This window comes from Orcinus orca, chromosome 5, assembly GCF_937001465.1.
Source record: "Orcinus orca chromosome 5, mOrcOrc1.1, whole genome shotgun sequence".
Taxonomy (NCBI): domain Eukaryota; kingdom Metazoa; phylum Chordata; class Mammalia; order Artiodactyla; family Delphinidae; genus Orcinus; species Orcinus orca.
Window position 1 is genome coordinate 13,975,522 of NC_064563.1, and position 27,022 is coordinate 14,002,543.

The window sequence follows — 27,022 nt, forward strand, 5'->3', positions numbered from 1 at the left end:
TTTACTTAAACCACGTATTTATTAAAAGCAGAATACAAAGTACTTTGGAATTCAAAATACTGCAGTGTTTATCCTTAACAGATTTAATTCTAAAAAAAAGTCAGTCATTTCAAGGGAGGTAATACAAATTTTCGGTAAGAATCCCAACCTGGTTGCAACTGAGTTTATTCAAGCTCTGCGGCCTCCATGTGCTCCTCCAAGGTCCCCACCATCAACAGCTCAAACCGATTGCCTCCCTCATGCCAACTCCTAGCGTTCAAGGTGGTCCCCACTCTGTTCTCTGACCAGGGGGTACGTCGTTTCTTTTGCCTTCTTTTTTTTGATTTACCCTTTGGTAGGACTAGTTCAGCAGGGGCACATGACCTAGTGGCACTGAACATATGCTCATAGAGTTGCTGGGCCTCAGGACACACGTGCAGGAGGCTCTCCACTGAGGCTGACGTCAGCAGTTGTTGGCAGAGCCCGTGCACCAGGCTCCCGCTGTACAGTCTGCTCAGGGGAGAGAAGAGGGTGTCATTACAGCAGAGGTTCCTGCACTGAGACAACTCACTAATGTGGCTTCAACAGACCCATCAAACACTGTGAGTGCTGCTTCTATAAAATCATTATTAAAGTTACTCAAGAATAATCTGTTTCTTGAAAGAAGGAACTGAATTGTTACAGAGATTACTTCTTGGCTAATGATACTTAGAACTTTTTATCAACAAAGTAAATGATGGATGCTTGCTGGTTCTCCAACTAGCCCAAAGTTGAGCAGGCCTCTTAACACTTCAAAGACAAGGAGTTAAAAATGCCTCTGATAGGACAAACAGGCAGTCTGTTGAAATATGAGAACATTTAATCGTATCATTTGCGAGGTCATTCATTCACTTGGATTAAAAACCAACTCCACAAATATAAGCTGGAATGAACTGGAAGCCACAGATTTAACATATTAACTTACTGCCAGGGTTGACTGACTGGTACCTTAGCAACTGATGGAGAACCATCATTTACTCAGTGTAAAATCATCATTTAAAGAGACTTGGTGATGCTGAGATGCAGGAACAACTCTCCTGCTGAAATCATTATTGAGGGAACTGTTTCCGCTGTCTTGTTTTATAGGGATCCGTGGTCACTAGAGAGGATCCAGTCAAGGATGAACAAAATTAGTAAAGGAAAGGAATAAGGAATCCATAGGTCAAACGCCAATCAATCTTATTTGGTAGAGAGGTCTAGGGTGTGGGAATGTAATAGGGGCCGGGCATGCTCAGTGGGCCGGGCCAGCAGGTTTGCGTGGCCACCCCAGGTTGCAGCACCGGTTCAGCACCGGTTCAGCCCGCGGACGCCACGTCGCCCTGTGGCTGCGGCTCGTTCCTGGGAACTTGCGTGTGGAGGCGGCTCCCAAGTAGGCGGCGGGGGGCCTCGGGGCAGCTGAGGCCCTCGTGCTGCTGAGTGTCCAGCTGGCAGGCCCGGCGGGCAGACGTGTGTGTGTGGGGGGCGCCACGCTCAGTACAGGGGGCGGGGTGGGCACGCAGCCCTTAGCCAGGACTGGCAGCCGGGACAGCGGTCCCCCTCCAGCAGCAGTCAACTCGCAGCCGTGCTGGGACAGCGAATGCGATGAGAGGCGGATCACAGCCTTCTCCCTGGCTACTAGGCCCGCTGGCCTTGGGGCCGGTGGGTGAGCAGGGGGAACTGGGGTCCAGTTTGAGGGCCGGCGGGGTCCTGGGCACCTGGCTCCCTCAGTGATGCTGGCTGGGCAAGGTCTGGGGGGCCAGGCCCTGAGGGCGCCGCCAGCTGAGATCTGCCTCTCCCGTTTGGCCTGGGCACTGGCATGAGGACCCAGACTGGGTGCCAGACAAACGAACGCTCCGGGGCAGGGTAACCAGCCCCCGCAGGGACCCCCTCCACTTAGCCAGGGCCTGGACCTAGGAGGGCGAAAGTCGGTCCTTGGGACTTTGAACAGGTAAAATGAAGGGTAATGATGTCACTTCGCTTCTGGGATTTGTTAAGTGTTAAAAGCCACAAGGAGGCATGGAGACAGAATTAAATGCCTCCCTTTCCCTTTCTCTTTAGAACAGAGGATAACATTTGTTTTGTTAGAGGTTTATAGGAACATGGTGACCTGACCTCAAGAACAAAGGATCTGACACCAGGAAGTCTGCAACAACTAACCATGTGCCTCCCTCACCCTTCCTATAAAAGGGCTTTGCTGAAAGCTCTCAGCGAGTTGGGATTTTTAAGGCATGAGCCACCTATCTCCTTCCAGGGCCCTGCAATAAACCTTTCTCTGCTCCAAACTCCAATGTTTTGGTACTGTTTGGCCTCACTGTGCGTCAGACACACAGACTTGAGTTCAGTAACATTAACAACACTATGTACTGCTAGGAAGCTTTCAACTTGAAATATTTCAAGTCAAACCAGCATATATGATAGGTCTCCGTATAGCACTCATTAATTCAACAAGTATTTGAGTAATGCTAGGCACTGGGGCTACAACAGTAAACAAAACAGGCAAGTCCCAGCACACACCCAGAGCTTATCTTCAAGTGGAGAGACAAAGCACATATGTAATCTCAACTCCATTTTCTAACCATCTCCCTTTTATCTTCCTCACTCACTCCCTTGAATAATATTTCAGTAGGATGATCAGAAAAAGCCTTTATAACGTGATATTTGAATAAAGATCTGAAAGAAATGAGGGAATGAGCTATACTCTACCAACAACTGCCTCTTATTTTTATTTTAATGAACCGATTTTTTAAATTTGGAAAACTTTAAAAAATCATGGAAACTTTCTTTGGAAATATGGAAGTAATTTAATATTTTAAAAATTTAATATTACAGCTCTTCAGCTCTAACAGTGATCCAAGACCAGTTATATACTAAGTTTGATTGTTTTTAAAAAAACTTCTTTGCGTTAAATGACAACTGAAGTATTTACTTCTACATGCAGCCATCTGCACTAGTTTCCTGGGTGCTTACCGAGTTAGGTCTGGCTCTGGGAGAGGCGTGGACAGCAGTTGGTTGAGATACAGCCCCATCTGCAGACAGCACTGCCACTGACAGAAGACATGAGCTGTGTCTAAGTCCAGCCTCAGGCCCGGCTGTGCCTTCACTCTCTGCAGCTCTTCATACAGCATCTCAGCACCACCGCCCTGTGGAGCTTCCTCATCTAGATAAAGACACGACCCAAGGGCAGTATTTCCAAAAACACTGTATCACCTTGTAATTTTATCCATATATAAAACTTCAAATTCCATAAAGAAAAAAGTGAATAACCAAAATGCTTTTCTTTTTTGGCTCTTTTCTATTTTCATGTCAATGTAAAAGCCTTTCAATGTATAAACTGAAATATTTATACTGAGATGCCCTTTTAATGACAACCTAACTTTATTCAACCCCAAATTCTTTATCTTTTTCCTTAACATAGTATCTCTTCCTCTAATCTACTACCTGACTTTAATTTAAACACATCTGCATCTGAACTCTCCAAACCCTAAATGTGTCTCTATGAAAAATCCCCTTCTCTTTACTGTTCTCTTTCACTACATTTCCTTAAAGAAACAGCCGTGTGTTCAAAACACGCTTTAACTTCTGTTTTATGGGAAGAGAATGAGAGTATGACTCATAGAGAATGGGGCAAATCAGCCACTTCCTCAGTGGTGGAGGACAAGCAGCAGCCACCCCAGGAAACCTGCCTGTTCCCGGCTCCACGTGCAGCCTGCCTTCCGGACCAACCTGGAAGGAAGGAAAAGGAGGCCCACCTTTTACCAATGAGCGAGCAGCAAGGCACTGAGCCTGCCTGGGTGTGGGGTCCACATTCCTAAAAGAAAAGAAACAGACCCTTGACATGCCCCTTCTGTTGGACTCAGGTAAAAACTTAATAGACTGGTGCTCTGAGAATTTTCTTAAACTATATTTATGTTCAATGAGAGGAAACACCCTGAACTTGTATCCTAACCAGCAGTGGGCCAGAACTTAACTTGCTGTGCAACAGTCCCTTCTGACAGCTGCTCTCCCACTTTGGGGTGTCCTGGAGTCTGTGCTGGCTCATCCTTTCATGAACTTATTTTAAACAAATGCCAGAGTAGTGCTGTCCAGAACTTTCTGCAGTGATGGGAATGTTCTTCATCTGTGCTGTCCAGTACAGCAGCCTCTAGCCACCTGTGGCTGCTGGGCACTTAGAATGTGGCAAGTGCATTGAGAAGCTGAATTTTAAATTTTAAATAGCCACCTGTGGCTAGTAGCTATCACGTTAGTACTGTTCTAGAGTGTGACAACTATTATACATGTTTGGATAAAGCATTCATAATTTTGTAAAGAGAATAATCCCATTACAGGATTGAAGTGCTCCAATGCATCATTTATTTCACCTGATGTTTAAATAAAGATGAAACTGCCTCAAAGTGTATTTCTCTAATAGAAAGAGAAGTTACCAGTTCTACCATCACAACTCATATACTAATTGAAACTTACAGTGGGGAAAAAAGAAAGTAAAAAAATAAACGACACAAAACAGCACAAGCATGAATGTTTACAGTAATTGTAGGTATTCTTAAGTTTCACCAATGGGCAATTTTACTTAAGTCTCCAGGGGAGATGCTGCTGCTGCACTGAAGAGAAGGACAAGGAACACGGAGCACAAAATGTACATCACGGTCACGCTTTACAGACTGAGCGTCAGGTGCCACAGGACAGGTGGGTGAGGCAGCATCAGCGCATCTTCACTGCTGTGCCCTTGAGGTCAAGCCCTCCAGCACTGACCTGGTACACGGAGCACTCAGAAAGATCTACAAGGAATGAGTGACATTTTGGTGCCCCACTTCTAAGTTCTGATACAACTGATGGAAGTAAATAATCCGAGAATTTTTGTTTGTTTGTTTAAACGTTTGATTACATGCAAGTAACATGCAAAAATATACTCTTGGGACTTCCAGATACCTACCAGGGCTGTTGATCATGGCATGCAAGGGTCCCATCAGCATCCCCAGCAGTAAGGCCTGCAGATGATGCAGCTTTGCCTTGGCCTCCGTGTGCTGCACCCAGTAGCAGCTGACGGCGATGGGCAACTTCAACGCAGCAGGGATTGGGTCCAGGATGCTCTGTTTCACTTTCAGCGTTTCTAACAGAAGTATCTGCCGTCTAGCCAAGGAGAGCTGAAAATATACACCAAACGTTCTGTAAGTTACTTTGGAGAATGTCTTTCTTCTTCATTCTCTAGGTCGGTTTCTTATCTTCCTATGGAAAAAAATCAGCCACACTCAAAATTAGAACCTTCATAAGGGGCGTAATAAATGTGGTGACTGGCTGGACGTGCTGTCTCTTCCCACTGCACAGCCCTTGCTCGCGTCAGTCCATCCCCCATGCAGGCTGTTGGGCATCTGCAGTGTGCATGTCACCTGGGAAGCTTGTTAAAACAATCCTCAGGCCCCACCCCTTAAACTGATTCAGTAAATGAGGGGAGCCCAGGAAGCTGCATTTTAACTCTTCTGCTTTAAGAAACAAAGATCTATACTCAACCCTACCCTCACCTGCCAGTGACTGTTCAAGCCCCCGTCCTCTGTGACACCATCACCAATCACCTCCGGAAGGCAGACTTTAACCACATGCACCCTCTGCAGCATCCCATGCAGCCTTCTGCTTGTCTGGGTCCTGCCTCATGTACCAACCCAGCTGAATGTCTTATTGTCTGTTTTCTCCCACACGGGGATTGTCCCAAGGTGGCCGCTTCTAGTGGCAGGTATATTCCAGCAAATAGGAATATTTAAGGGCTGTCTGCATTGTCCTTGTAATAACATACCACACCAACTTTCACTCCAGGCTTCAAATAAAAGGAAGTAAACAGCTATGAGGGCTTCGGGCTTCTGGTTGACATAATTTTGCCTTAATGAATCTTTTTTCCTTCTTTTTTTTTGTTGATTTTTATGCCATTTTTTTAAAAAACTGAAGTATAGTTGATTTACTATGAATCTTAAGATTTAAGAACCATAAGGGACCTTGCAGGTCACACACTTTTACAGATAAGGAAATTAGGACTATTAAAAGAGCATCTCTGGGCGACTTCACAATCAAACTCTAAGAGGAAAAAAAATAGTTTGTATTACTGGTGTCTGCACACACCTAGAAAAGATTTCCTTCTTAATTTTCTGGAAGGATGAGACAGTCTGGCACATTTCTTGGCACCTAACACCTAGTCAGTAAGTAAGTGTGTTGATAGCTGAAAACAGAGATGTTAACTTGAAGTAAAACACGTTGTAACTGACAAAATAGGTTCATCATCAATGTATGACAACTTTAATATAATGATTTATAGGTACTGGTTTTAATAATTTGATACTGTGATAAAAATTTAAAAATTAGAAATATGCAAAGTGGTTTACAGTACAGTCAATCACCCCTATGGGAAGTAGCATTAACTACTTAAATTTAAATATATTCCTCATAATCTAAACTGATAGAAAGACCTATCATGCAAAGCTAAGAAAATACATGAATTCTTTTCTGACATATGATGCTTAAATTATTGAATTCTCTATCCAAGTTACAAATTCTATTAACCAAGCAGAGTCTGGGCTTTGACTTCAGAGAGGTTCTGCCCTCACTAACTCTGCAGCCTTGAGCGAGTTTCTGAGCTTTTCTACAGTCAGGTCTGATCATCTGTAAAATGGGCACTAGAATGAGTTACACAGATGTTTCATGGAACCCACTAGTCCTTGTTCCCTTCCCCAAGGGGGACTACTCTGCTCACAGCCCTTAAATCTAGTTAGGGTCCATCCCATGTGACAAGTCTGCAGAAGAAGCTGCCTCAGAGGCAGAGGCACCCGGAGAGAGGCTGGGCTTGGCACTGACTTACTCCACAAGAATGATCCCTTCCATCTCTCCTTACGGTTAGCCTCTCACGAGTTAACTTGAATGGTGCTCTGTCCACTGCAAGTGACACAGCCAAAATGGAAACTCTACCCTACCTACTGTGGGAAATAAATGAGAGATTGTATACATTTTCTATTACAAGAGCTGGCACAGAGCAGATGAAGTATTACTGTCACATCACGTTAAGCCTACAAAATGAAGATATTATCACAAAGTCTCCGTACTTGTACCTGCACACCTCTGGAATAATATTTGCACCTGATTCCCTTTAGAAATATCATGGGCTAATTAGAGCTAACAACATTGAGCTAAAATGCAGAACTGAGGGTGCCAAGGGAAAGCCAAATGATGTCACCGCACAGACACTGAACTAAAATCTCACCCCACTTTGAATACAAGTACGTGATGAGAACACTTGTCACCTCCACTGAGCCAGGAGTATAATCCACCTGCTGTACTCATTGACTCAATTGGATTTTCATGTGGGGGAAAAGTGTCCTGACCCCTATGTCACACCACACACACAAACAAATCAATTCTAGATAGCTTTCAGATCTAAGTGTAAAAGGCAAAAATATTTTTCATGACCTTGGAGCAGGCAATAATTTCTTAAGTAGGTCACAAAAGTGACAGGCATAAATAAAATTTTAGATTAGAGTGTATTAAGAACTTTTGTTCAGCAAAACATACTTGAGTGAAAACACAACCCACAGTACGCTCCCACAATGTTATCTGACAAAGGACCTGTATATAGAAATAAACAAAAACACACGAAAATGGGCAAAAGGCTTTGAATAGAAACTTAACAGAATATGCAAATGGCCAGTGAACACATGCAAAGGTGTTCAAATAACTCATCAGAGAAATGCAAACTAACACCCACCAAATTGGCTAAAATGATGGCAACCATAAGAACAGCTAAAATTGGGTGGAGTAGGACGAGTTCTCACTCCCTCTTGTGAGAGCACCAGAATCACAACTAACTGCTGAACAATCATCGACAGGAAGACACTGGAACTCACCAAAAAAGATACCCCACATCCAAAGACAAAGGAGAGGCCACAATGAGATGGTAGGAGGGGCGAAATCACAATAAAATCAAATCCCATAACTGCTGAGTGGGTGACTCACAGACTGGAGAACTCTTATACCACAGAAGTCCACCCACTGGAGTGAAGGTTCTGAGCCCCACGTCAGGCTTCCCAACCTGGGGGTCTGGCAACGGGAGAAGGAATTCCTAGAGAATCAGACTTTGAAGGCTAGCGGGATTTGATTGCAGGACTTCAATGGGAGAAACAGAGACTCTACTCTTGGAGGGCACACACAAAGTAGTGTGCACATCGGGACCTAGGGGAAGGAGTAGTGACCCCATAGAAGACTAAATCAGACCTACCTGCTAGTGTTGGATGGTCTCCTGCAGAGGTGGGGGATGGCTGTGTCTCATCGTGAGGACAAGGACACTGGCAGCAGAAGTTCTGGGAAGTACTCCTTGGCGTGAGCCCTCCCAGAGTCTGTCATCAGCCCCACCAAAGCGCCCAGGTAGGCTCCAGTGTTGGGTCACCTCTAGCCAAACAACCAACAGGGAGGGAACCCAGCCCCACCCATCAGCAGACAAGCAGATTAAAGTTTTACTGAGCTCTTCCCACCTGAGCAACAGCCAGCTCTACTCACCACCAACCAGTCCCTCCCATCAGGAAACTTGCACAAGCCTCACATATAGCCTAATCCACCAGAGGGCAGACAGCAGAAGCAAGAACTACAACCCTGCAGCCTGTGGAACAAAAACCACATTCACAGAAAGATAGACAAGACGAAAAGGCAGAGGGCTATGTACCAGATGAAGGAACAAGATAAAACCCCAGAAAAACAACTAAATGAAGTGGAGATAGGCAACCTTTCAGAAAAAGAATTCAGAATAATGATAGTGAAGATGATCCAGGACCTCGGAAAAAGAATGGAGGCAAAGATTCAGAAGATGCAAGAAATGTTTAACAAAGACCTAGAAGAATTAAAGAACAAACAAACAGAGATGAACAATACAATAAGTGAAATGAAAAACACCCTAGAAGGAATCAATAACAGAATAACTGAGGCAGAAGAACAGATAAGTGACCTAGAAGACAGAATGGTGGAATTCACTGCTGCAGAACAGAATAAAGAAAGAAGAATGAAAAGAAATGAAGACAGCCCAAGAGACCTCTGGGACAACATTAAACGCAACAACATTCATATAATAGGGGTCCCAGAGGAGGAGAGAGAGAGAAAGGACCTTAGAAAATATTTGAAGAGATTATACTAGAAAACTTCCCTAACATGGGAAAGGAAATAGCCACCCAAGTCCAGGAAGTGCAGAGAGTCCCATACAGGATAAACCCAAGAAGAAACACACCAAGACACATAGTAATCAAATTGGCAAAAATTAAAGACAAAGAAAAATTATTGAAAGCAGCAAGGGAAAAATAACATACAAGGGAACTCCCATAAGGTTAACAGCTGATTTCTTGGCAGAAACTCTACAAGCCAGAAGGGAGTGGTATGATACACTTAAAGTGATGAAAGGGAAGAACCTACAACCAAGATTACTTTACCCGGCAAGGATCTCATTCAGATTCGATGGAGAAATCAAAAGCTTTACAAACAAGCAAAAGCTAAGAGAAATCAGCACCACCAAACCAGCTCTACAACAAATGCTAAAGGAACTTCTCTAAGGGGGAAGCACAAGAGAAGAAAAGGACCTACAAAAACAAACCCAAAACAATTAAGAAAATGGTCATAGGAACATACATATTGATAATTACCTTCAACGTGAATGGATTAAATGCTCCAACCAAAAGACACAGGCTCGTTGAATGGATACAAAAGCAAGACCCACTTCAGACCTAGGGACACATATAGACTGAAAGTGAGGGGAGGGAAAAAGATACTCCATGCAAATGGAAATCAAAAGAAAGCTTGAGGAGCAATACTCATATCAGATAAAATAGACTTTAAAATAAAGAATGTTACAAAAGACAAGGAAGGACACTACATAATGATCAAGGGATCAATCCAAGAAAATACAACAATTATAAATATATACGCACCCAACACAGGAGCACCTCAATACATAAGGCAACTGCTAACAGCTATAAAATAGGAAATAGACAGTAACACAATAATAGTGGGGGACTTTAACGCCTCTCTTACACCAATGGCCAGATCATCCAAACAGAAAATTAATAAGGAAACACAAACTTTAAATGACACAATAGACCAGATAGATTTAATTGATATTTATAGGACATTCCATCCAAAAACAGCAGATTACACTTTCTTCTCAAGTGCACACGGAACATTCTCCAGGATAGATCACATCTTGGGTCACAAATCAAGCCTCAGTAAATTTAAGAAAATTGAAATCATATCAAGCATCTTTTCTGACCACAACGGTATGAGATTAGAAATCAATTACTGGGGAAAAAACGTAAAAAACACAAACCCATGGAGGCTAAACAATAACCAACTAAATAACCAAGAGAACACTGAAAAAATCAAAGAGGAAATCAAAATATACCTAGAGAAAAGTGACAATGAAAACACGACGATCCAAAACCTATAGGATACGGCAAAGCAGTTCTAAGAGGGAAGTTTATAGCTATACAAGCCTACCTCAAGAAACAAAAAAATCTCAAATAGACAATCTAACCTTACACCTAAAGGAACTAGAGAAAGAAGAACAAACAAAACACAAAGTTAGTAGAAGCAAAGAAATCATAAAGATCAGGGCAGAAATAAATGAAACAGAAACAAAGAAAACAATAGCAAAGATCAATAAAACTAAAAGCTGGTTCTTTGAGAAGATAAATAAAATTGATAAACCATTAACCAGACTCATCAAGAGGGAGATGACTCAAATAAATAAAATTAGAAAAGAAAAAGAAGTTACAACAGACATGACAGAACTACAAAGCATCCTAAGAGACTACTACAAGCAACTCTATGCCAATAAAATGGACAACCTGGAAGAAATGGACAAATTTTTAGGAAGGTATAACCTTCCAAGACTGAACCAGGAAGAAACAGAAAATATGAATAAACCAATCACAAGTAATGAAATTGAAACTGTGATTAAAAATCTTCCAACAAACAGAAGGCCAGGACCAGATGGCTTCACAGGTGAATTCTATCAAACATTTAGAGAAGAGATAACACCCATCCTTCTCAAACTCTTCCAAAAATTTGCAGAGGAAGGAACACTCCCAAACTCATTCTATGAGGCCACCATCACACTGATACCAAAACCAGACAAAGATACCGCAAAAAAAGAAAATTACAGACCAATATCACTGATGAATATAGATTCAAAAATCCTCAAGAAAATACTAGGAAACAGAAACCAACAACACATTAAAAGGATCATACACCATGATCAAGTGGGATTTATCCCAGGGATGCAAGGATTCTTCAATATATGCTAATCAATCAATGTGATACACCATATTAACAAATTGAAGAAGAAAAAACATATGATCATCTCAGTAGATGCAGAAAAATCATTCAACAAAATTCAACACCCATGTATGATAAAAACTCTCCAGAGAATGGGCATAGAGGGAACCTACCTCAACATAATAAAGGCCATATATGACAAACCCACAGCAAACATCATTCTCAATGGTGAAAACCTGAAAGCATTTCGTCTAAGATCAGGAACAAGACAAGGATGTCCACTCTCACCACTATTATTCAACATAGTTTTGGAAGTCCTAGCCACGGCAGTAAGAGACGAAAAAGAAATAAAAGGGATATAAATTGGAAAAGAAGAAGTAAAACTGTCACTGTTTGCAGATGACATGATACTATATATAGAGAATCCTAAAGATGCCACCAAAAAACTACTACAGCTAATCAATGAATTTGGTAAAGTTGCAGGACACAAAATTAATGCACAGACATCTCTTGCATTCCTATACACTAATGATGAAAAATCTGAGAGAGAAATTAAGGAAACACTCCATTTACGACTGCAACAAAAAGAATAAAATACCTAAGAATAAACCTACCTAGGGAAACAAAAGACCTGTATGCAGAAAACTATAAGACACTAATGAAAGAAATTAAAGATGATACAAACAGATGGAGAGATATACCATGTTCTTAGATTGGAAAAATCAATATTGTGAAAATGACTCTACTACCCAAAGCAATCTATAGATTCAATGCAATCCCTATCAAATTACTAATGGCATTTTTTACAGAACTAAAACAAAAAATCTTAAAAGTTGTATGGAGACATAAAAGACCCTGAATAGTCAAAGCAGTCTTGAGGGAAAAAAAAGGAGCTGGAGGAATCAGACTCCCTGACTTCAGACTATACTACAAAGCTACAGTTATCAAGACAATATGGTACTGAAACAGAAACAGAAATACAGATCAATGGAACAGGATAGAAAGCCCAGAGATAAACCCATGCACCTATGGTCAACTAATCTATGACAAAGGAAGCAAGGATATACAATGGAGAGAAGACAGCCTCTTCAATAAGTGGTGCTGGGAAAACTGGAAAGTTACATGGAAAAGAATAAAATTAGAACTCTTCTAACACCATACACAAAAATAAACTCAAAATGGATTAGAGACCTAAATGTAAGACCGAACATTATAAAACTCTCAGAGGAAAACATAGGAAGAAAACTCTTTGACATAAATCACAGCAAGATCTTTTTTGATCCACATCCTAGAGTAATGGAAATAAAAACAAAAATAAACAAATGGGACCTAACGAAACTTAAAAGTTTTTGCACAGCAAAGGAAACCATAAACAAGATGAAAAGACAACACTCACCTCAGAATGGAAGAAAATATTTGCAAACGAATCAACGGACAAAGGGTTAATCTCCAAAATGTATAAACAGCTCATGCAGCTCAATATTAAAAAAACAAACAACCCAATCCAAAAATGGGCAGAAGACCTAAATAGACATTTCTCCAAAGAAGACATACAGATGACCAAGAAGCACATGAAAAGCTGCTCAACATCACTAAGTATTAGAGAAATGCAAATCAAAACTACAATGAGGAGGGACTTCCGGGAAGATGGCGGAAGAGTAAGACGAGGAGATCACCTTCCTCCCCACAGATACACCAGAAACACATCTACACGTGGAACAACTCCTACAGAACACCTACTGAACGCTGGCAGAAGACCTCAGACCTCCCAAAAGGCAAGAAACCCCCCACGTACCTGGGTAGGGCAAAAGAAAAACGAATAAACAGAGACAAAAGGATAGGGATGGGACCTGCACCAATGGGAGAGAGCTGTGAAGGAGGAAAGGTTTCCACACACTAGGAAGCCCCTTCGCGGGCATAAACTGCGGGTGGTGGAGGAGCTTTGGAGCCGCAGAGCACAGCAACAGGGGTGCAGAGGGCAAAGCGGAGAGATTCCTGCACAGAGGATCGGTGCCGACTGGCACTCACCAGCCTGAGAGGCTTGTGTGCTCCCCCGCCGGAGCGAGCGGGACTGGGAGCTGAGGCTCGGGCTTCGGTCGGCAGGGAGAGAACTGGGGTTGGCGGCGTGAACACAGCCTGCAGGGGGTTAGTGCGCCACAACTGGCCGGGAGGGAGTCCGGGGAAAAGTCTGGACCTGCTGAAGAGGCAAGAGACTTTTTCTTTCCTCTTTGTTTCCCGGTGCGCGAGGAGAGGGGATTAAGAAAACAGCTTAAAGGAGATCCAGAGACGGGCGCGAGCCACGGCTAAAAGTGCGGATCCCAGAGACAGACATGAGACATTAAGGCTGCTGCTGCCGCCACCAAGAAGCCTGTGTGCAAGCACAGGTCACTATCCACACCCCCCTTCCGGGGAGCCTGTGCAGCCCGCCACTGCCAGGGTCCTGTGATCCAGGGACAACTCCTGCAGGAGAACACATGGCGCGCCTCAGGCTGGTACAACATCATGCTGGCCTCTGCCGCCGCAGGCTCGCCCTGCACTCCGTGACCCTCCCTACACCCGGCCTGAGTGAAACAGAGCCCCCGAATCAGCGGCTCCTTTAACCCTGTCCTGTCTGAGCAAAGAACAGACGCCCTCCGGGGACCTACACACACAGGTGGGGCCAAATCCAAAGCTGAGCCCCTGGGACCTGTGAGAACAAAGAAGAGAAAGGGAAATATCTCCCAGCAGCCTCAGAAGCAGCAGATTAAAGCTCCACAATCAACTTGATGTACCCTGCATCTGTGGAATACATGAATAGACAACGAATCATCCCAAATTAAGGAGGTGGACTTTGAGAGCAAGATTATTTTTTCCCCTTCTCTTTTTGTGAGTGTGTATGTGTATGCTTCTGTGTGAGATATTGTCTGTATAGCTTTGCTTCCACCATTTGTCCCAGGGTTCTATCCATCCGTTTTTTTGTTTCCTCTTAATAATTATTTTTTTATTTTAATAACTTTATTATATCTTATTATATCTTATCTTACTTTATTTTATTTTACTTTATCTTCTTTCTTTTTTTTCCTTCCTTCCCTCCTTCCTCCCTCCCTCCCTCCCTTTCTTTCTTCTTCTTCTTCCTCCTCCCCTCCTCCCCCTCCTCCTCCTCCTCCTTCTTCTTCTACTACTAATTCTTTCATTCTACCTTTTCTCCCTTTTCTTCTGAGCCGTGTGGATGAAAGCCTCTTGGTGCTGCAGCCAGGAGTTAGGGCTGGGCCTCTGAGGTGGGAGAGTGAACTTCAGGACACTGGTCCAAAAGAGACCTCCCAGCTGCACATAATATCAAATGGCAAAAATCTCCCAGAGATCTCCATCTCAACACCAGCACCCAGCTTCACTCAACGACCAGCAAGCTACAGTGCTGGACATCCTATGCCAAACAACTAGCAAGACAGGAACACAACCACACCCATTAGCAGAGAGGCTTCCCCAAATCATAATAAGTCGACACCCCAAAACACACCACCAGACGTGGACCTGCCAACCAGAAAGACAAGATCCAGCCTTATCCACCAGAACACAGGCACTAGTCCCCTCCACCAGGAAGCCTACACAACCCACTGAACCAACCTTAGCCACTGGGGACAGACACCAAAAACAATGGGAACTACGAACCTGCAGTCTGCAAAAAGGAGACCCCAAACACAGTAAGATAAGCAAAATGAGAAGACAGAAAAACAAACCCCAGATGAAGGAGCAAGATAAAAACCCACCAGACCTAACAAATGAAGAGGAAATAGGCAGTCTACCTGAAAACGAAGTCAGAATAATGATAGTAAAGATCATCCAAAATCTTGGAAATAGAATAGAGAAAATGCAAGAAACATTTAACAAGGACCTAGAAAAACTAAAGATGAAACAAACACGATGAACAACACAATAAATGAAATGAAAAATACTCTAGATGGGATCAATAGCAGAATTACTGAAACAGAAGAATGGATAAGTGACCTGGAAGATAAAATAGTGGAAATAACTACTGCAGAGCAGAATAAAGAAAAAAGAATGAAAAGAACTGAGGACAGTCTCAGAGACCCCTGGGACAACATTAAATGCACCAACATTCGAATTATAGAGGTCCCAGAAGAAGAAGAGTAAAAGAAAGGGACTGAGAAGATATTTGAAGAGATTATAGTTGAAAACTTCCCTAATATGGGAAAGGAAATAGTTAATCAAGTCCAGGAAGCACAGAGTCCCATACAGGATAAATCCAAGGAGAAATACGCCAAGACACATATTAATCAAACTGTCAAAAATTAAATACAAAGAAAACATTAAAAGCAGCAAGGGAAAAACAACAAATAACACACAAGGGAATCCCCATAAGGTTAACAGCTGATCTTTCAGCAGAAACTCTGCAAGCCAGAAGGGAGTGGCAGGACATATTGAAAGTGATGAAGGAGAAAAATCTGCAACCAAGATTACTCTACCCAGCAGGGATCTCATTCAGATTTGATGGAGAAATTAAAATCTTTACAGACAAGCAAAAGCTGAGAGAGTTCAGCACCACCAAACCAGCTCTACAACAACTGCTAAAGGAACTTCTCTAGGCAAGAAACACAAGAGAAGGAAAAGACCTACAATAACGAACCCAAAACAAGTAAGAAAATGGGAATAGGAACATACATATCGATAATTACCTTAAATGTAAATGGACTAAGTGCTCCAACCAAAAGACACAGATTGGCTGAATGGATACAAAAACAAGACCCATATATTTGCTTTCTACAAGAGACCCACTTCAGACCTAGAGACACATACAGACTGAAAGTAAGGGGATGAAAACGATAATTCATGCAAATGGAAACCAAAAGAAAGCTGGAGTAGCAATTCTCATATCAGACAAAATAGACTTTAAAATAAAGAGTATTAGAAGAGACAGAGAAGGACACTACATAATGATCAAGGGATCGATCCAAGAAGAAGATATAACAATTGTAAATATTTATGCACCCAACATAGGAGCACCTCAATATATAAGGCAAATACTAACAGCCATAAAAGGGGAAATCAACAGTAACACATTCATAGTAGGGGACTTTAACACCCCATTTTCACCAATGGACAGATCATCCAAAATGAAAATAAGTAAGGAAACACAAGCTTTAAATGATACATTAAACAAGATGGACTTAATTGATATATATAGGACATTCCATGCAAAAACAACAGAATACACATTTTTCTCTAGTGTTCATGGAACATTCTCCAGGATAGATCATATCTTGGGTCACAAATCAAGCCTTGGTAAATTTAAGAAAATTGAAATTGTATCAAGTATCTTTTCCGACCACAACGCTATGAGACTAGATATCAATTACAGGAAAAAATACAAACACATGGAGGCTAAACAATACACTACTTAATAACGAAGTGATCTCTGAAGAAATCAAAGAGGAAATAAAAATTACCCAGAAACAAATGACAATGGAGACACGACGACCCAAAATCTATGGGATGCACCAAAAGCAGTTCTAAGAGGGAAGTTTATAGCAATACAATCCTATCTTAAGATACAAGAAACATCTCGAATAAACAACCTAACCTTGCACCTAAAGCAATAAGAGAAAGAAGAACAAAAAAACCCCAAAGTTAGCAGAAGGAAAAATCATAAAAATCAGATCAGAAATAAATGAAGAAGAAATGAAGGAAACGATAGCAAAGATCAATAAAACTAAAAGCTGGTTCTTTGAGAAGATAAAATTGATAAACCATTAGTCAGACTCATCAAGAAAAAAAGGGAGAAGACTCAAATCAACAGAATTAGAAATGCAAAAGGAGAAGTAACAACTGACACTGCAGAAATACAAAAGATCATGAGAGATTACTACAAGCAACTCTATGCCAATAAAATGGACAAACTGGAAGAAATGGACAAATTCTTAGAAAGGTACAACCTGCCAAGAATGTATCAGGAAGAAATAGAAAATATGAACAGACCAATCACAAGCACTGAAATTGAAAATGTGATTAAAAGTCTTCCAACAAACAAACGTCCAGGACCAGTTGACTTCACAGGCAAATTCTATCAAATATTTAGAGAAGAGCTAACACCTATCCTTCTCAAACTCTTCCAAAATATAGCAGAGGGAAGAACACTCCCAAATTCATTCTACGAGGCCACCATCACCCTGATACCAAAACCAGACAAAGATGTCACAAAGAACACTACAGGCTAATATCACTGATGAACATAGATGCAAAAATCCTCAACAAAATACTGGCAAACAGAATCCAACAGCACATTAAACGGATCATACACCATGATCAAGTAGGGTTTATTCCAGGAATGCAAGAATTCTTCAATATATGCAAATCAATGAACGTGATACACCATATTAACAAATTGAAGGAGAAAAACTATATGATCATCTCAATAGATGCAGAAAAAGCTTTTGACAAAATTCAACACCCATTTATGATAAAAAACCCTGCAGAAAGTACGCATAGAGGGAACTTTCCTCAACATAATAAAAGCCATATATCACAAACCCACAGCCAACATCGTCCTCAATGGTGAAAAACTGAAAGCATTTCCACTAAGATCAGGAACAAGACAAGGTTGCCCACTCTCACCACTCTTATTCAACATAGTTTTGGAAGTTTTAGTCACAGCAATCAGAGAAGAAAAGGAAGTAAAAGGAATGCAAATTGGAAAAGAAGAAGTAAAGCTGTCACTATCTGCAGATGACATGATACTATACATAGAGAATCCTAAAGATGCTACCAGAAAACTACTAGAGCTAATCAATGAATTTGGTAAAGTAGCAGGATACAAAATTAATGCACAGACATCTCTGGCATTCCTAAACACTAATGATGAAAAATCTGAAAGTGAAATCAAGAAAACACTCCCATTTACCACTGCAACAAAAAGAATAAAATATCTAGGAATAAACCTACCTAAGGAGACAAAAGACCTGTATGCAGAAAATTATAAGACACTGATGAAAGAAATTAAAGATGATACAAATAGATGGAGAGATATACCATGTTCTTGGATTGGAAGAATCAACATTGTGAAAATGACTCTACTACCCAAAGCAATCTACAGATTCAATGCAATCCCTATGAAACTACCACTGGCATTTTTCACAGAACTAGAACAAAAAATTTCACAATTTGTATGGAAACACAAAAGACCCTGAATAGCCAAAGCAATCTTGAGAACGAAAAACGGAGCTGGAGGAATCAGGCTTCTTGACTTCAGACTATACTACAAAGCTACAGTAATCAAGGCAGTATGGTACTGGCACAAAAACAGAAATATAAATCAATGGAACAGGATAGAAAGCCCAGAGATAAACCCACGCACATATGGTCACCTTATCTTTGATAAAGGAGGCAGCAATGTACAGTGGAGAAAGGACAGCCTCTTCAATAAGTGGTGCTGGGAAAATTGGACAGCTACATGGAAAAGTGAGATTAGATCACTCCCTAACACCATAGACAAAAATAAGCTCAAAATGGATTAAAGACCTAAATGTAAGGCAAGAAACTATCAAACTCTTAGAGGAAAACATAGGCAGGACACTCTATGGCATAAATCACAGCAAGGTCCTTTTTGACCCACCTCCTAGAGAAATGGAAATAAAAACAAAAATAAACAAATGGGACCCAATGAAACGTCAAAGCTTTTGCACAGCAAAGGAAAGCATAAACAAGACGAAGAGACAACCCTCAGAATGGGAGAAAATATTTGCAAATGAAGCAACTGACAAAGGATTAATCTCCAAAATTTGTAAGCAGCTCATGCAGCTTAATAACAAAAAACCAAAAGACCTAAATAGACATTTCTCCAAAGAAGATTTACAGACTGCCAAAAAAACACATGAAAGAATGCTCAACATCACTAATCATTAGAGAAATGCAAATCAAAACTACAATGAGATATCATCTCACACCAGTCAGAATGGCCATCATCAAAAAATCTAGAAACAATAAATGCTGGAGAGGGTGTGGAGAAAAGCAAACCCTCTTGCACTGTTGGTGGGAATGTAAATTGATACAGCCACTATGGAGAACAGTATGGAGGTTCCTTAAAAAACTACAAATAGAACTACCATATGACCCAGCAATCCCACTACTGGGCATATACCCTGAGAAAACCATAATTCAAAAAGAGTCATGTACCAAAATGTTCATTGCAGCTCTATTTACAATAGCCCGGAGATGGAAACAACCTAAGTGTCCATCATTGGATGAATGGATAAAGAACATGTAGCACATATATACAACGGAATATTACTGAGCCACAAAAACAAACGAAATTGAGCTATTTGTAATGAGGTGGATAGACCTAGAGTCTGTCACACAGAGTGAAGTAAGTCAGAAAGAGAGAGACAAATACCGTATGCTAACACATATATATGGAATTTAAGGGGAAAAAAATGTCATGAAGAACCTAGGGGTAAAACAGGAATAAAGACACAGACCTACTAGAGAATGGACTTGAGGATATGGGGAGGGGGAATGGTAAGCTGTGACAAAGCGAGAGAGAGGCATGGACATATGTACACTACCAAACGTAAGGTAGATAGCTAGTGGGAAGCAGCCGCATAGCACACGGAGATCAGCTCGGTGCTTTATGACCGCCTGGAGGGGTGGGATAGGGAGGGTGGGAGGGAGGGAGACGCAAGCGGGAAGAGATATGGGAACATATGTATATATATAACTGATTCATTTTGCTGTGAAGCAGAAACTAACACACCATTGTAAAGTAATTATACTCCAATAAAGATGTTAAAAAAAAACAAAAACAAAAAAAAACAAACAAAAAACTACAATGAGGTATCACCTCACACCAGTTAGAATGGGCATCACCAGAAAATCTACAAACAACAAATGCTGGAGAGGGTGTGGAGAAAAGGGAACTCCGTTGCACTGTTGGTGGGATGTAAATTGATACTGTCACTATGGAGAACAGTATGGAGGTTCCTTAAAAAAGTAAAAATAGAATTACCATATGACCCAGGAATCCCACTACTGGGCATATATCCAGAGAAAACCATAATTCAAAAAGACACATGCACCCCAATGTTCACTTTAGCACTATTTACAATAGCCAGGTCATGGAAGCAACCTAAATGCCCATCAACAGATGAATGGATAAAGAAGATGTGGTATATATATACTATGGAATATTACTCAGCCATAAAACCAAATGAAATTGGGTCATCTGTAGAGATGTGGATGAATCTAGAGACTGTCTTACAGAGTGAAGTAAGTCAGAAAGAGAAAAACAAATATCGTATATTAACGCATATATGTGGAACCTAGGAAAATGGTACAGATGAACTGGTTTGCAGGGCAGAAATTAAGACACAGATGTAGAGAACGTATGGACACCAAGTGGGGAAAGTGGTCGGGGGGTGGTGGTGGTGTATGTATTGGGCAATTGGGATTGACATATATACACTAATATGTATAAAATGGATAACTAATAAGAACCTGCCATATAAAAAAATAAATAAAATAAAATAAAATTTAAAAAAAAGAATAAAGCTAACAAAAATCTGTTTAAATAATAAAAAAACAGAACAGCTAAAATTTTTTAAAAGGATAGAAGATTCCAAGTAAGGGCAAGGGTATAAAGTAAGAAGAACTCTCATAAACTGCTGGTTGGAATATTTATTGGTAAAAACCACTGTGCACTTGGCAATGTGTCTTCTAAGCTGAACATACGTGTGTCTTATGTCCCAGCAACTTCACTCCTAGTTATATGTGCAACAGAAATGTGACCGTATTTTTACTAAATGCTGTGCACTCGGATGTTCATAGCACTATTCATAATAGCCCAAACTGCAAACTGCACAAATGCCCATCAGATATAAAATCAACAATCAATTGTGGTACAGTCCCACAGGTAAAAATACACCAACAATGAGAAATGAAAGATCTACAACTATGCACAGTGATATGAATAAATCTCATGAACACCATGTTGAATAAAAGAAGCCAGACGATTTATAAAGTGTAAAAACAAAGTATTCAAGGTTGTTAGAGATCAGAACAGTGAGTACAAGGGGTAAGGGAGGGAGTGACTGTAACCACACTGGGGAAAGCAGGGGTGCTGATAATGAATCTTCATCTGGGTGCCCTTTACATGGAACTACTGAGCTGGTTCGAACTCATCAAGGTGTAAATTATCTGTGCACTTTGCTATGTGTACACACTGAGGGAAGGATGAACGGCAGAGAGGCAAAGGAAATGTTTAGGGCTGATGGATACATTCATTATCTTAACTGTAGGATGGATTCATGGACGTAAATGTACGTCAAAACTCATCAGAGTATGCACATTAAAGACACTTCTCAATAAAGCCATAAAAAAAGTAAAATAAAAAGCCCTCCAACATAGCACCATTTATGTTGTGAGGAGAAATGTAATTTCAGCAAAACCTCCTTCAGAATGTTGCTGTTGGAGGGTGGAGGCAATGAGAAGTGCCCACCAAACTGAGAGGGCATGCTGAGACTGAAAAACGAGGCAGGCGGCTCCATGTAGTCACTGGACCAGTTTATCAGCGGGTAGCATAGTCAGGGTGGGATCGGGATCTGGTGGACAACGATTAATCGGAAGCATGTGCAACTGCGCTGCGCACGGCTGCAGGTCCACTGGGACAATTTATAGTTAACCTTTGGTGGTGGGGTGTTTGGAAACAGGGCGTGCATTCCTAAGTCAAGATTCATGAATGGGTAGCTAGCCGGTCTCAGGGGCGCAGTGAGTACGTCAGAAAAGGTTTTCATTGTTTGGGGACTAACAGAGCATAGAAGCCACCTGGTCCTAATGATTATTAAACAGTCTCTATTAACCACAAAGCCCTTGATGCAGAGGAGTGACTGATGGCACAGTACAGTCCTGGGTAGGGTCAGTGAAAGGATAGGAAGAGCGGTAAGGGCTCGGGACAGCGTCAGTTGTGCTAACAGCCACACTGTTGCTAATTTCAATTTTTCTGGTGTGGGTAAAGTTTTAATAAATTCCTTGTTTGGAATATGACCTATGCTCAACTCTCCAGTTCTTTAAACCTGGAAACATGATAAAGTTAGTCAGCTGTGCTACTTAACATGATAAGAATGACTCTTGTAAAACTGTATCTAGACTTACACAATAAATGAACTGTACAAACCAGATGGGGACGCCCCATCTTGGGGCTTCCCTGAGTGCAGTGACTTGTAATCAGGCATGTCCCTTGCAGGGACCTCAGAAGCTATGTCTATGGAATTGTTACAAAAAAGATTAGATCCCGTGGGGAAGGAGGCCAGTGGGACTTTTTCCTTCTTTGAGATATAATTTCCATGTCATAAAATTCACCCTTTTAAAGTAGTTTTAGTTTCTTTATAAGCCTGTGCAACCATCTCTAATTCCAGAACATTTCATCACCCCAGAAAGAAACCTGTTCCTAATAGCAGTCATTCCCCATTGCCAAGGAGGCTCCTGGACCCAATGATGTGAATCTTGTTCCTCCTGCCTGAGCTGTCACCAATGGGGAGGCTAAAAGGGCTAGTTCCTGGTCACCTGTGTGGGCATTCTGGGCTGCATAACTCTTGGCTGGGGGTGCTGTCCTGTCAACTGTAAGATGTTTAGCAACATACTTGGCTTCTCCTGACTATATGCCAGTAGCAACAGCCACCCCTCCCCAAGTATTGCCAATCAAAAGTGTCTCCAGATACTGCCAAGTGTCTCCTGGGTGGCAAAATCACCCCCAGGAGAATCAATGGTGTAGACCGTTGGGAGGACTCCCGCTCCTGATTCAAAGCTTCACGGATGCTGTTACGCAGCCCTATATCCCGGAGCAGACTGGCACCCTGAGTGGCCTAAGAGAGTCTCCTGAGTCTGAATATTGAGTTGGATCCAAAACCCCCCCGGGACTTCCCTGGTGGCGCAGTGGTTAAGAATCTGCCTGCCAATGCAGGGGACACAGGTTCAATCCCTGGTCCGGGAAGATCCCACACGACACAGAGCAACTAAGCCCGTGCGCCGCAACTACTGAGCCTGCACTCTAGAGCCCTTGAGCTACAACTACTGAGCCCACGTGCCACAACTACTGTGCGGGCGCAGCACAACTACTGAAGCCCGTGCGCCTAAAGCCCATGCTGTGCAACAAGAGAAGCCACTGCAATGTGAAGCCCATGCACTGCAGTGAAGAGTAGCCCCCGCTCGCTGCAACTAGAGAGAGCCTGTGTGCAGCAACAAAGATGCAACGTAGCCAAAAATAAATAAATTTAAAAACAAAAACAAAAAAACCCCCCAATAACCATTGCAATTGGAATTGTGAGTTTATCTGCATTTAATTTGTAAATTTAATTGTGTTTGCATAAGCAGCTTCACATCTATTTGTAATTTTTAATATATTTATGTAATATTATTAAAAAAACTAAATAAACACTGGGATCCATGAGAATTTCTTTTACCTTGAAAAGGGGGTTGGTCTGTTACTCAGGTTTAATCAACACTGAGTTAGGCTAAGAGTCAAGTTTTCAGTATCAGACTAAGCAAATCAACATGATGCCATAAATCTCAAGTCTAAAAAAAAGTCCTCATCAATAAAAATGAAAAATTAGGCCTAAACATCAGTATTAATCCTGTTAATTGCAATCCAATGCAGTCTGAGATGTTAGTTGTGCCTTTGGTCAAGGCCTAAAGGCAAGCTTTCTTTTTTCTGTAGCTCAGAATTTTTTTCCCTTTCCTTTATTTTTAGTCACTAACCCCATTCTACTGATAGCTAGTTAACAACAAGAGTAGTAGTAATAACCGCAAAGATTAACACATGCTACTGAAGTACAGTGGAAATGGCAGATTTGGAGCTAAAAGATGTAGGTTTGAGTCGTAGCACGGATAATTCCCTGGCTAAGGATTTAGCTGAGTCTTAGTTTTCTCAGCTATGAAATAGGGGCAATATAGCAACCAACCTCAGTTTGTTATGTTAAGAGAGATAATACACATGAAAGCACTTTGTAACCTGTAAAATGCTTTACAGAAATTGCAGTGGTATTACAAATACTTACCTCAGTCAATTTGCTTAAGTCAGAATGATCCTTGGGCAGTTCTACTGCACCAACAATTGATGTTTTGATATTTTTATTAATCCTTTCCACTTCGCTGAAAGCTGGCGGCTGAGGAGGCAGCGCATCCCAGGCCACATTTCCCGGATATGGAGGAGTATTCACAAGGAGCCCATAGATGACTTGCCGGATGGGCAGAGAGATTCTGTGGGCGTTTGGTCGCTGCATGTTTTCTACCTGTGTGTGGAGAATGGTCCGTCTCAGCACCAGAGCATCGCTGATGAAAGGGGACAGCTGGCCTCTGGCCAAGGCCGCGAGCACCCAAGGCGGTAAACCCGGATTCCAGGTGTCTGGGCAGGCGTAAGTACCATGCTGGAAGAAGTCCTGCAGCCTCCCCTGGGACTGCAGGTACTCCCCCATGGAGCCACAGAGAAGCTTCTTCACAGTTCCTCGACTCTTTCTGGGGAGATGTTTCAGAACGTTGTCTAACGCTTCGGTAGGGTCAGCAAAACGAGACAACCAATTCAGAAGTCCCAGCACCCGGTGGTGTCTCCTCCCCTTAGAACTGGGAGCCCCAAGAGGAAGACATACTTTACTTAAGAACGTCTCCACGACGGGCAGATTAACGTGGTCATTTCCACACAGCACCGCGAAGAGAGGCAGCAGAACTTTGTTCATATTGCCGAAGTGACAGCAGAGTGCATCAAGGGAAAAGCACTTGGCAGGGATATAGCAGTCTCGTGTGCCCTTGATAGTGTTCATGTTTCTCCACTGAAAGCTATTCAATGGGCAAAACCCACTTTTCAGGTCAAAAATGCAAAAGTCACTATCAGACGATAACACGGGGCAATTCCAGTGATTAGCAAGGGTCATAATGTCCCGATCTGCTTCCGAAAAGCACTGGACAAAACGTACCCGCAGCTTGATCAGAACCTGTATGAATACTTCCCGGATGAGTAAGGGACACACATACCCACCCCCGCCAACAGAAAGGGAATGGGCCATCTGGATCTTCTCCCTAGCTCGATCCTTTAAAGTGTTAAGCTTTTTATCTGAAATGTCACATCCTCCATCTAAAACAACATATGGGCAGATTTTACAAGCAAAAAGTGATTCAAAGAATTTTTCTACAACATCTGTAAAAGAATCATAGTCCCCTCCATACCGGAGCTCCAAGTTTGAACTGAAGCAAAGCCGGTGGAAGAGGGCATAGCCGTCGATGATAATTTTTGTGTCTCGCAACTTCAAATCTGTGAAGAACTCATTAATATGATCTTCCACAAAACTCATTAGTCCTCGGATACCCATGACTGTCTGAAGAATTGCCTGTTTAAAACAAGAGAACACACTTTTAATTGATGTTACTTATGGGGGACCAAGCTACTGTTTCTAGCACCATCAGATCAACAGCAAATGTTGTGAAGAGCTCTTTAAATAGAACACATTAGGTGTCAACATCTTAGTCCTTACCTAGATTCTCAGGCAATACCACCTAGCTGAGTGCTTTTTCATTCTCTCTCGCTTTCCCCATATGTTACAAGGCACAAACTCAATGGCTTCATGGAGTCTGCTCTTTGGACAGGGACGGAGGCTGCTGACGTACAGAACTTCTGCGGACTTTGATACTGAGACAGTCACCATCCTACAACACAGAATATTTGTTTTGTGGGGTCAGCGTAAAAGATCCTAAGCTATAAAAATGATAACCTCAATAACATAATTAATAGATCAGAAAGCATTAGGCTTCAGTTAACTAAAGTGTGTAGGGTCAATGATATGGATCCAGTTTTTCTATTTTGATTATCAGAGTCTGGGAATTTCTTTGAGGCCTTGGCTTATGGGCCTGTCTTAATTAGCACAGCTCCGAGTTTCAAGCCTGGAGGAACTTAACTCTCCAGTTTCACGCTAACCAGAGGTTCTTCTCATCTGTCTTGGCATATACGTCCCAGGAACTGAAGATATCCTTCCCCCAGCTGGCTAAGTCACAGGATAAGTATTACTGGTTTCTCCTTTGGCCTCAGGCTCCAATATGGCTCAGCATGGCACAGTTATTGATCCTGTCTTTATTTAAAATCGTGAGGTTTTGTCAAGCATGTATATTTTTTGCATTAGTTTTGAGTTTTTTTAAAAGATATTGTGTTAAAATTTATTTATCTTGATCAGAGTTTTTGGGCTTCCCCTTGCATTTAGTACCCAACTCACTTCACCCCAGGCTTGGCCCTGTCTCAGTACCTTACCCTGTAGGGTACCTACTTCTCTCAAGTCTGTCTTGTACAGCAAATGTGAGCAGAGACCGCGTCAACTCAGCCGAAGCTAGTTACAGAAGATGTTCAACAAATGCGCGCTAGACAGGAGGAAGCCGCGCAAAACGTTTGCTCCAAGTCCTCAAATACAGGCCTTCAAACCGCGCCCCCCGGGCCCGCAGCAGCAGCGCCCACCTGCTCCGTCCTCCCAGAAGACCAGCCTCTCCACCACAAGCCAGCAGGAGCCGGGGGATTCCAGGAGCTCCCGGCACGTGATCCCGACCTCCCGAGCGGAGCCGGAAGTCTCCGCGTATGACGTCACGGGGAGCCCGATTCCAGGAAGCTAGCGGCGCCGACATCGCGGAGAGGTGAGGTGCCCCCGGGCCTGCCGCAAGGTCGCCCAGGAAGGCTGGAAAGCACGCTCCGAATGGCTGCTCTTAGGTTAGGGCAGCGAGGCCTGCTGGG

General features: G+C 42.1%; 1 protein-coding gene across 8 annotated transcripts; it reads right to left on the reverse strand.

The window, feature by feature from the left end:
* ASTE1 (asteroid homolog 1) lies at positions 1-27,004 on the reverse strand. 8 transcript variants are annotated; one of them, XM_033412240.2, is made up of 7 exons: positions 26,753-27,002; positions 25,785-25,956; positions 24,906-25,640; positions 24,318-24,551; positions 4,928-5,138; positions 2,965-3,154; positions 1-489 (listed from the first exon to the last, which is right to left on the reverse strand). In XM_033412240.2, the coding sequence occupies exons 3-7, from the start codon at positions 25,620-25,622 to the stop codon at positions 165-167; spliced, it is 1,677 nt and encodes a 558-aa protein (XP_033268131.1). In that variant the 5' UTR covers positions 25,623-25,640; positions 25,785-25,956; positions 26,753-27,002; the 3' UTR covers positions 1-164. The 8 variants fall into 8 exon arrangements, with proteins under 8 accessions (XP_033268131.1, XP_004283477.1, XP_033268127.1 ...); XM_004283429.4 differs by having other exon boundaries at positions 24,318-25,640; XM_033412236.1 differs by lacking the exon at positions 26,753-27,002 and adding an exon at positions 26,568-26,746 and having other exon boundaries at positions 24,318-25,640.
* Between the last annotated feature and the right edge of the window lie 18 nt (positions 27,005-27,022).